General features: G+C 44.6%; 1 protein-coding gene across 3 annotated transcripts in view; it reads left to right on the forward strand.

Moving 5' to 3' along the window:
• lima1a (LIM domain and actin binding 1a) overlaps positions 1–11,469 on the forward strand; it is a 28,176-nt gene extending 16,707 nt beyond the window's left edge. For all 3 annotated transcript variants that reach the window (XM_085259462.1, XM_085259461.1, XM_085259463.1), the window contains 7 exons: positions 5,092–5,149; positions 7,065–7,159; positions 8,151–8,216; positions 8,354–8,405; positions 8,607–8,671; positions 8,858–8,991; positions 9,354–11,469. In XM_085259462.1, the coding sequence (XP_085115588.1) occupies positions 5,092–5,149; positions 7,065–7,159; positions 8,151–8,216; positions 8,354–8,405; positions 8,607–8,671; positions 8,858–8,991; positions 9,354–10,413 (1,530 nt within the window). In that variant the 3' untranslated portion in view covers positions 10,414–11,469. The remainder of the gene's footprint in view (positions 1–5,091; positions 5,150–7,064; positions 7,160–8,150; positions 8,217–8,353; positions 8,406–8,606; positions 8,672–8,857; positions 8,992–9,353) is intronic.
• The last annotated feature ends 245 nt before the right edge of the window (positions 11,470–11,714 follow it).

Genomic DNA, 11,714 nt, shown 5'->3' on the forward strand with positions numbered 1-11,714 from the left:
GCAGACAGCTGATCTGCACTCTGAGCCTCGTCAGACAGTCTCCCCCCAAGGCCGTCAAAGCTCTCCGCCTCCCCTCCCCACCTCATCAATCACCCTTGTGCTCCACTCTCTGCTCCTCAGCTCCACCTCGCCCCTGTTTTCTCTCTTAACCCTCACTGCCACCCATCAAAGACCTCCACCCTTCTTTTCTTTGAAGTCATGTTATCTTGGATGGCAATTCCTTTGAGGTGAATGGTCTAATACCTCTAATGTCCCCTGGCTTTTTCTCGCACTGTCATGAGCATTTTCATAACAACTACTGAATATATTTGGTATGAAATCATGGACTGATATCAGCAATCACTAAAGCTTTGACCAAAATGTGTTCTCCGGACACCAAAATGTCAGTTTTGCACTTAAGCATTCAGGTCCAGGTCAAAATCATCATCATAATCTCTCCTTTTACAGTCTTAAAAGTGTTACTTTATTTTTATTTTTTTAAGTACATATATTATAAATTTCCACTGTGTGCTGACTGGCGCTGACATAGGAAAAGTGTAAAAGCAACAAAAACTTGGCTGTTCGGCCAAGCATGACGTGTGGTGTATTTTGCACAGAAAGTGTTTCAAACAAGCAGCAAAATGAGTAATCCCAATGCTCCTGGACTCGGAAAGTCCCCAAGTGATAAGACGGCTTATATTGGCAAGTTTGGATTCATTTCGGATAAATCTCAGATCATTATGGAGATGCTAAGCGCTCTTTATCTTGGACCTAACTTTCCTTTGGTTTGTTTTTAGTACTGCTATACTATTAGCTGAAATTTGATGTTGTGATGTTTGCACATGAGGTGGTCCTCAGCGAAAATTAGTATTTAGTACTTTTTCTGCGTAAATTGATGCACGATAAGTTTGTTTTTGCAAATATGGTATTGTCTGCCAATCAATCGACTCCTTCATTCTGCATGCTGAAGTTTTCTTGGAGTTGCCCCTTATGAATCGGTGTGAGTGGATGTTTGAACACATGGGCGTAGATAAAACCGTGTGCTTTAAGTGCTTAACTCTATAAGTACCACTCCATTTACCAGTAAATGAGTCTGAATTTAATTAAAACCTGATGCATGTCCTAGCATTCTGCTAATGCAGGCTGATTTTTGTAGAAATTGTCTGCTGCTGCTTGCTTTATGCCTCATATCAAAGGGGTGGGGATGCCTAATAATAAAATGGAAAAAACCTCTGCATTTGTCCAACTGTGGACACACATTAGCAAAAAATATCACCATCGTGTGAATTACTAGGAGTCCTAGATGGTGTGACAGACAGACGTAGCTTTGGGATCTGACAAATGAAGCCAGTGTGGAATTGCTTTCATTATTTTTATTTAACCCCCGTAAATATTTTCCTGATGATTTTATGGGCTCGGTCACTAGTTTTGAGTCTGAGATTTAATTAGCCAATATGTGACATCACGGTGTTTCCGCCTATTTTTTTTTATACCATCTTTAGTAACAGAATCGATATTCATTACCTATAATTTGGGGGATATTTAGGAAGATTTACTCAAACAAAATCGACTTTCTCCAGCCTCATCGTCGTCTGTGTGACGCACGTTAGCATCATCACTGTGAGCATGCTCACATTGGCCTCTCTGAGCTAAAAGCTAAACGCACTAACAGATCGGTAAAGAGTTTGTCTGCGTTTATTCCTCCAGCTCTTATCTAAACACCCCCCTCTACATCCACTCCCCTCTCTGGGCCGACTCGATGCACTCTGAAATTAATTGACCCTCACCCCTCCTCCCTCCCACACAGCCCAGCTCAGCCCCAGCCTCCCTATCCTCCCTGAGTCACCTCCCTGAGTCACCCCCCTTACTGCACCAGCTGCTGCTTCTCCGCCTCCCTCCTGCCCCACATTGCTCCTCTCTGTAGGCCCAAAGCTTTATTCTGATGCTGGGGGGCCGTGAAACACTTAAACAAGAAAAAAAAGAAAAGAAAGAAAGACCATCTGTAAAACCACGGCACACTCCCGTCATCATCCCCACCTTCATCCGACCACACCCCTCTTTGAGCAGCACCCCCTAGGAACACCTGCTCCTTGTCGCCTCGAATATTCCCACCCACCCTGCCCTTCATCCTCCTCCCCCTCCCCTAAAGCCATCTCCAGAGGGTCCTACCCCACATCTCCCCTGCGATAAGCCACAGTCTGTGCCTCCCCGCTCTGGAGCTGCAGGTCTTGCCGGTGCTGGATTCAAACACACGATCAAACTCCGTGAGAACCGCCTTCCCCTCGGTCTCGCCGCCGACTCCTCATCCTCTGTGGCTTTTTTGTCCTCCCTCTTCATTTGTCTTCGCGAGAGGTAGCTATGACATATGGTGTTTGTGGCTTTCTTTGTTTGGCTCTGAGACAGTCTCCACTTTTACTTTCCCTGCTTGTTATTTTATTGACTTCTGTGTTGGACGAGGATGTTTGCGCAGCAGCTGAAAGGGGCCTTTTAAGGCTTCTCAGAGTCCACTTTATGGACTTTATCAGTAGCTCCTTTCAACTGTGTCAGCTCACTTTAAAAACAGTGTTATTGTGTGGCTTGAACTGGGTATATTAACACCTTTAAAGGGTGTTAACTGATGCCGCAGGTGCCTTCCTGCTCTTTGTTTGGGTAAGTCTTAGTGTAAGAAGAAGTCGTTGTCTCTGGTAGACTCTGGTGTGTGTGAGGTGGGGTCATGAGGGGAACTGAAGCTCGCTCGGTCTGTCTGTTTAGGAGCTTTAATAGTATCAGGATTAGCATCAGATTCTTTGTCTGGCCCACTGATCCAGCCTTTCGAGACACAACCTGGCCTCGTATGCTTGTTTACATGCCACTCAACCCCTCATGCACACACATGCATGCAAACCAGTCTCGGACCCCCCTCCTCCTCATCCTCCCCTTCATCCACAAAGCTGCACCTCCGGTCTGTGGAAGCTAATCCACCCGGGGGAATAGATCCATTCTTATGAAGATGACTGTTTCCTTTGTTGTGATTCGTTTCTGTTCTTAACGCCCCGCTTAGGGCCTGAGTGTTGGTGTGTTTTCCTGTTCACAGCAGATGATTCAGTTCTTTCTTAACCATAATGTGCATTATTAATTATTGAACTCACTCCTGACTCAGACTCTCAGATTTGCCCCTTACCCGCCCTCAGATTACATCATCTGTGATGATCTGGTTGTCACTGCTCAGTTTTTAAAGGGGTAGAGGTTAAGCCTAGAGGTGCGAGCTTTGGAAATCCTGCTTCTTTAAGCTGTTATAATCTTTTTTTTTTTTTTTATTAGAGTCATGTGAGTTATTCAATGTGAAGAGAATTATCTGATTTTGCAGTTTCTCTCATTTTGCTGGAGGATTTAACACCTTTCCTATCACCTTTTGCTGAACTCTCACCACTTTTTTGTAATTGTGACATTCTCTGGCACCATTTAGTGAGCAGCAGTTGAACATTGTGAAGGTTTTCCCACAAAGAGGGAACACGAAAGTTTAAAGGATGAGGCTGGACTTTCCCAGTGCAACACTTTTTTTTTTCCTCTCTCTCAAAAGTAGTGAGTTTGTGGACGCTGTCTCCACTTTCATTTACTTTAGACAGGGTGGACATTTGCACTGAGTTGACCTCAAAAATGAAATTTTCTTATGTGTTTAATGTAAACATCCATCTGGGTCCACGTCACAGGGCCGTAGTCTGAGCAGAGATGCTCAGGCTTCCCGCAGGTAGCACAGTAAGGTATTCCCAAGCCAACTAAAAGACTAAGTTTCTCAAGCATGTTATGTGTGCGCTCCGGGGTTTCATCCAAGGTGTGCATGCCAGAGATGCCTCACCTGGAAGTTGTCCAGGAGACATCCTAATGAGAATGAGAATCACCTGAGCCTCATTTCAGTGTGGAGGAGTAGCAGCGTTACTAAGCCTTCCTGAACGACTGAGCTCTTCACCTTATCTCTAAGACTGAACCCAGACGACCTTCAAAGAAAGATCATTTCCACCACTTGTCAGCGATCTTTCCTTCTACACCCAGTTCGAGGCCATAGATGGTGGGAAAGAAATCGACTGGTAACTCGAAGCGTCACTTCCACGTTCAGCTCTCTTCACCAAAACGGATCACTGCAGACGCTGCACCAACATATAAAAAGTCTTTGAAGACCAAAAACTCTCCAGTGTGTAGTTTAAGGAACGCATCTGTCATATCAGGCGTTTAGCACTTTGTTCTAAAACATCTTTACACAAACACAGGTTCACGGTCAGTCTAACTGAAAACTTGTTCTTGTCTTTTCAAAATACGCACAGTTCCCACTCACTGACTCTGTGGCACATAACAGATAAGATGTACAGATAATGCTCGTTGGAGGTTTGAACGCTTGTTAAATAAATTCTTCTTTCACCTTCATGCATTTTTTTAGAGAAGATAAAGTGGAAATGCATAATGTGTTACACAAATGAGGTTTAACTTGTCTCAAACATACTTTCATCCAGTTTTTTCCATGATGTAAGGCCACTCTGCCTCAGCTTTATGTTGTGAAATGTTCCTGAGCTCGACTTGCCGAAGCCTGCAGAGCTCCGAGCCTGTCAGGACTCGGGCCGAAGCCAAAATCCTCCCCGTGGCCCCTGCAGCCTAAAGGCTAAATGTGCTGTGCCGCTGTTTGTCCCGTTGCGTAAGCCGTACCTTAAATGGCATGAGATGGATGATTTTGTGCCCTGAAGTTTGGGGGAGATGTCCGACTGGGGAATTCCCCACGTTCTGGGCAGATGCTCCTTTGTTATAAAGCAGCAGGTGTTCTTTTCTGCCCTGCAGCAGAGAGGTGATCGGTTTGTTTTCTGGCTGGTGGCTGAGGACAGACGGGGTGTCTTGTCTCAGACACTGAGCTCATAAGGGGATTAAAGTGGTTTGGACTGCACAAACACTGTGCCGCTCTTGACCTCTGTGATTCTCTTACCTTTGCATTTCCTCGGTCTCTCTTTGATCTTTCTGATGGCCGGGCTTTAGCTTGCAGCCTGTTGGCTCTACCAGGTGAAACATGTGAGCATCAAAGGACTGCATGTGTTTTCATCTCTTTGCCTTATGTCGGTTTGTTTTCTTCATCTGTCTGTTTTTGCGTTGCAGGCATCCAGAGAGCAGACAGGCCGAGGAAACACTGGCAGCATGGACCAACTACTAGGAGGTACATGCTTCTCTTTAATGTGCTTTCAGGGTTTTTAGGGGGCAGTTTGTTTGAGAGGTGATCGACAACACACACCAAATGACCTAGACGGCAACGGCTGATGTGAAATTAGTGTTGCATGTTTCTTATTATGTGCTTTATTCTATCTATGAGCGAGCCTCTCATTTCTTTTTAGATGTGGACAAAATTTTAATGTCATCAAATACCAAAAAAGTAAGCGACAGAGTTTTATTATTGGCAGAATGGAAACCTTCTGTAATACACATCTCAGCTGAATGTAAGTCGGTGAATGGCTTCATCTTCAAAAACTGCTGTCGGTGGATAAAAAGACAGCTGTGCGCTACTTCGCACCTCTGCCGAATCTTAAAATATCCTCCACACCACATGCGACTCAGACGGCGCACTCAGTCATTTCATTGGCTAATGGTTCATGGTGGTTTTAATTTAAAGAGGAAGTGAAACTCTTTGACATGTAAGAGGCAGGTCATCCTTTTTTCTTTTCTTTTTTTTTCTTTTTTAAATGACTGAGGAGAAACCTGAGAAAACGAGCCCCTGCATGTGACCTTAAAGGGCTCATTTTTAGTAAACCCAGAATCCGTGACATAACCTCCTCAGTAGAGCGAAAGCTGCTGACTCTGCGGTCCACTTCAGCTTTATAGAAGCGTGTTGTTGCTGCTCTTCTCATTGTTTAGGTTCATGATTAGCTGTCTTATCAATCTTGTATACGGCTACGGTAGAAATAAATAAATAAATGCACAGATGATTAATTTCCTAGAATTCAGGTATAAACCAGAAGTGTGGCTCTCTGCTAACAAATTGGTCAACTCTGAGACGATCGTGATAGTTTTGATATTTACTTGTAGCTGAGTAACATAAGCACCAAATAAAGTAGATGCTTAAGTGACCTGATGAAGCAACAGCCAATACTTGGATATTTGCTCCCAGGCTTTTTGTTTTGCACATTGTTTTGCTGAGCTTAAAGCTTTATTATTGTCAATAGCTGTTAGGTATCTGGCGCATTTTGGCAAATGCCCTCCCTCTATTTTAATCTCTTTACCTGCATATAATGCAAGCCTGCTCAATGTACTTTCTAGGCAGAGCAGTTTTGACTAAACAGAATCAAGTAGATCCCTTTGAGTTCTGTTTACAGAGATTATTTTTATTCTTGAGCATCATGCTGTCTGGCTTAAAAAGAGGCTGACTTTAAACAGCTTGTATCAGGAAAATGATGAAGTGAAGGTCTGCAGTAAGAGCAGTCAGTTGGTGAATAATACTTCGGTTTTAATGTTTGGAGTCACATTTGAGTCCCCTGATGTGATATAAATGCAGAGTTCGGCCTCTTTTAGCTCAGTTTTGGTCTCAGCAGCTGTCTGACTTTTGTGATGACAGCCAAAAAAGGCACCTCGTGTGCGTATGCAGTCATTTTAACCACATACAGTAAAAACATGAGCGATGGAAAAACAAACTGAAAGACATCTGCTATGTCAAAGGTAAACTGGAGCTCTTCGTTAACGGTGTCAGATTTACAAAGTCTTTGGGATTTTTCTTTACAAAGAGTCTCTTCCTGCTATCTTCCTGGATGGATTACATCCTTCCCCGAAATGAAAAAGCTCAGAAGTGACGACACGGGCTGCTGTGTAAGCGCTGTGATCAGCCCACTGCCTAAGAGAGCACAGGAAGAGACAAACCCACAGTTTCCCTCCACGCTGCACGCAGCTCCTGACCCCGTGTTCCCGTCATCAGCCTGCATTCACAGCAATTAATGAACTGTAACAAAAAAAGTGGCGTCTGCAGGTTACAGCAAGCACAGAAAACACTGTTCAGACATGATGTGCCCACAAAGATGAGTTAAAATTGCTGAAGTGTTTGTTAGGCAATAACTTCTAGTGTTGTGTGTTTTTTTTTTTTTTTGCAGATGGAAGCCTCGCCGAGTCCACGCCTCTCCGTGATCGGATGGCCCTCTATCAAGCAGCCATCTCCAAACAGGAAGTCCCTCCCGCTTCAGTCAATGTGAGCTTTTTGTGCCTTACTGGAAACTTTCATTTCTGGTTTATAAATTTCTAATAAAAGTGAGATTGGTGGAGTATTCATGGTTAGTGAATTTGAAATAATCCTATTTAATTGTCTTGGAGCTGAATATGAAATAACACAAATCAACCAGAGAATTTAAAAAATGTGCCCTTAAAAGATCTGCATACCTTCACATTATAAAATAATTGGGTTAAGTTACAGAGGATGGACATTCAGTGGCCTGAGCGAGCCCTGCTGTGAAAAACATGCTTCAGCTGTTATCTTTTCCTCGACGTGAAACAGGAAATGAATCATGCATGACCTTTGGGTGCATGACGCTTGTAACACGAGCCTATTTATTATTTAGACAGCGCAGTTAAGATTGCAGAATCACACTGCCCGCTGACAAAAAGCTAAAGTATTTCCAAACAAACAGTGTAAATCGGTCTCTGTGGAGCCGAGCTGGGTTGTGAACTCTGTGCCATCACCACCACACCGATGTTCCTGAATTATTCCAGGCCTGAATGGACACCCGTGGGGCAGAGCACTGGGGAATTTTGTATTTTCTAGGATGATTTTTGGAGACAAACTAGCTAATGGAAGCAAGTTGAAACAAAATGACTCCTTACATGTGATCCCAGCAAAGATATTTGCATGATTAAGATGCACATGTAGTAATTGTGTTTTTGTGGACCTACTTTTTCCTGGAGTTGTTGTTGCTGTTGACCAGCTGCATTATTGGTCAACAGGCAGTGACTGCTCTCTCTGATATAGGTTTAAACATCTGTTTTGTATACTTAAAAATTACTTGGAGCCAAATGGCACATATACCTAAGACACTGCAGTCCCACATAGTGTGCAGCATTGTGGATGCTCTGCTAACAATAACCCTACAGGTGATACCCAGTAGGTTTATCTCCTATGAAGCAGGTGATGCCGATGGCTTATATTCCGTTGTTAACTTTCCACTCGTCCTTCTTGTTTTGCTCAGGATGATCAGCTGGATGGTTTCAGTGGGAAGCAGAAGGAGAACGTCCCCCCGTGCACTCTGGACATGGTGAGAGTTTATAGCCTGAAGGTGTTTTTGTTCCAGTGCATCAGTTTCGGCTCATCTCGACACGCATTTATCTAAACGTGTGTCAGTGTGTGATGTTTTTTTGTTTTGTTTCTTTCACATCTCTTCTCCCGTTTCAGAGTCCAGAGTCTGAACCGAACACCAGGAGAATTTTCACCTCAGAGACCAACGGTAAGTTCTGCAGATAATTCGTGATGAAAAGTTGAAGTGAGGTTCTCACGTCTCGGTATGAACTGTCCGTCCTTGGCTTTAGTTTGTAATCCTGTAAGTGGAAGGGCTTTATCAAATATGCAGATGGCTCCCTCTAGTGTTGGTTCTGCATTACTGCCTTTCTTTTTTTAAAAAAATTTTTTTCTTATTTTGCTCTCTCAGGCTCAGGACCCGGCACTCCTGCGTCCTCCAATCAGAAAGACTCGTCCCAGTCAAAGACTCCCAGGGTGAGCCCTCACAACAAACATTTACACCTCACACACACCTGTGCACCCTACACTAATCTCCACCTCCTTATTTTTATTCTTAGACTTTAACAGAGTAGCTTTGGGGAGGGTTGATGGGCTCAGCAGTCATTGTTGGTGCCCATATGTGACTAAAAATGGGGGGAAATCATGTTTATGCGTGTGCAGAACTTCCGTCTGCCGGTGAGGGAGACCTGTGCATCGTGCCTGAAGACTGTCTATCCTCTGGAGAGGCTCGTGGCCAACCAGAACGTTTACCACAGCTCCTGCTTCCGCTGTTCACACTGCAACACCAAACTCAGGTGAGGCCACAGCAGATCGGGTCAGACAATACACCCAGACAAACATTTACAAAGGATTTTACTGCATTTAAAGCTTTTCTGCAGGGTTACTTGGAGAAAAAAAACCCCTCTAAATTAAACTTTATCTCGAGGTCCTGTGTTCCCAGTAATCTAAAGAATTTAAAGATATGTTCTGCTGTTTATTTTGATTCTATTTATTCCATCAAAAATATCCAATAACCTTCTCAAAACTACTCAAAAGTACCATTTTAACCTGTTATGAACCCACGTTAACAATCTCTTTCAAACCATTCCTGATCAAGACTTTGACTTCTTTTTAGAAGAGGTCTGTTTTCTCTAAACTGTCCTTTGTTTTGGTCTAGTTTGGCAAATTATGCCTCCCTGCACAACAGCGTCTACTGCAAGCCGCACTTCTCCCAGCTCTTCAAGGCCAAAGGAAACTACGACGAGGGCTTCGGCCACCGGCCGCACAAGGAACTTTGGGAGGGCAAAAACGAGAGCGCTGAGGCCTCGCCGACATCTGTAACCAAGCCAACAGCCCAGAGCCCGGCCACACCCTCAGACCAGGAAAGCCCCAGTGTGGAGGACTCACCCTTGGCTAAAGTCAACGTCCTGACAGCCACCATGGAGGCTCTGGGACAAGGTTCCTCAGAGAAGGCTGACAAACCCACAGAGACCCGCAGGCTGAAGATCTCCTGGCCACCAAAAACTGAGCCTGAGGACACGCCCAGCCGCGGTGGAGCTGCCGCCAACACGGAGGTAGTCTCCACGGGTAAACCAATCAGAGCCAAGTGGCCTCCAGAGGAAGACTCCCCATCCACACCACCAGAGGAAGCCAGGGGCTCGCCTGTTCTGCGTCGAAACACCCCCCTGAAGGAGCGCAGCATGCCCTTCACCGCGGCAGCTCAACCTGACAGCCCTCCTGCTCCTGAGCCCAAAAAGCAGAGTGCACCGGTAGAGCGGCAGCCGAGTCCTGAACCCGCCAGCATGGACCTCCAGCACGGCGGCCAGTCGTCAGACAGCCAAACCCCCACCGAGGACAGCTGTGTAGATGTGCACACCAGCTCCGGAGAGGAAGAACAGGAAGAGGAGATGAAGAGCGAAGACGCTACAGACCATCATCTCCCCACAGAGGAGGATCTCGATGACGCTGCAGGAGGACAAGGTGAAGAGGAGGAGCAGATGGAGGAGGAAGACGGAGGCGTGCTGGAGGAAGACATGCCAGATGCTAAACTTCAGGAGACTCCAACTGAGCCGACTGCAGTCTCCTCTCCGGAGGCAGAGGTGGAGGCCAGCCGGTCGTCTCAGGACGTGGGCTTCTGGGACAGCGAGGAAGAGCATGAGGAGCTGACGGTGGAGGAGCTGATTAAACGTAACCGACACTACGAGGAGGAAGAAGAGGAGGAAGAAGGGGACGTATAAAGCGAATTTTCTGCTCTCGGCCAAAACGACGACATCCACGGACGCTTAACTGATCTTCTGCCATTCCTCCTTTTTCAGACAGTTTCTTCTTCTCTTCGTGATATAAAGTTGCAGCCGTGTCCAGAGTGAATTTTATTCGTGCCTCTTTCACGACATTTAGAATAATCAAATTTTTTTTAAAAAGATATTTAAAATGATTCCCCTTTAAATAAATATTTTTAACCCAAATGTTATGAGTCACAGAATAGATGTTTTGTTTTTTTTGTTTTGTTTTTTTTGTGTACGCGACTTTTGTAATTTTGTATTTTCATCGGATGCTTCATTATCAAACTGCTGTCATGAGAAACCGACTGCACGGTCTTATTAGACTGCAGCTCAGCTGTGACTGAAAAGTTTCTGAATTAAGACAAAGTAGAAAATAATAAGTTTGGTTTCTTTTCTCAGAAGAATCCAGCTGTGACTTTTGAGTTCTTGATCCCACAGATGGATGACAGTTAAAGGAAAAACCTACAGCTTTAATGCACCTTGGCATTGACTCAGGTAGCTTAATGGTGAGCGAGTTGAGAGCACGGTCTAAAACGCTTGTTCAGAATCTCCCATAGGCATTCATTTGGCTTGAGATGTGTTGATTGTGAAAGCCGCAGCCTATGAGTAACTTTATTTTCACCCTCAAACCACTGTGAGCCCTCGTGTCCAGGTGGAGGCACTGTCACCCAGAAGAAGACTTCCACCAGGATGGAAATGTTACAGGTGGACCCAGACTAGCACACAGCCACCTCTCACTGCGTGGGTTAGGTTTTTGTTTTTTCCCTTTAATTTGTCACATATGTAACCATGAACGCATTGAACTGTAAGAGACTAATGATCATTTGTTTCCACTTCTGACAAGTTAAAACTGGACAAAATTATTGTAACATTTTAAGCCAGGGGACCAAACAGCCTGACCCGCTACTGTATAAATAAACTCTGAGTATCTTTTGACATACTGCTTAAGATTGTTTTCAAAAACTGTGATGTACTTTTGTAATTTCGCATTAAAGTTTGGCTGATGTTTTATTTGGTTTCATATTATTCAGACATATCACAGAAATCCTAGTTAGCCTTGTAATGGCATCTATAAGCGGGAAAGACAAAGCAGTGTCAGAGGCAGATGGGAATGGCTAGAGAAACTCCCCTCCTACAGTCTTCTGCATCTGTACCCCAGACCAAAAGCTAAGATCCTAATCATGCAAGAATGACTTCACTAGCCTGAATTAGGAGTTCATTGTCCAGGAAAACTATCACTGAAACACAATAAAAGA

The sequence above is a fragment of the Mchenga conophoros genome, linkage group LG20 (genome assembly GCF_057382185.1).
Source record: "Mchenga conophoros isolate Kocher_MC1m ecotype Shallow Benthic linkage group LG20, M_conophoros_male_GT1.1, whole genome shotgun sequence".
Taxonomy (NCBI): domain Eukaryota; kingdom Metazoa; phylum Chordata; class Actinopteri; order Cichliformes; family Cichlidae; genus Mchenga; species Mchenga conophoros.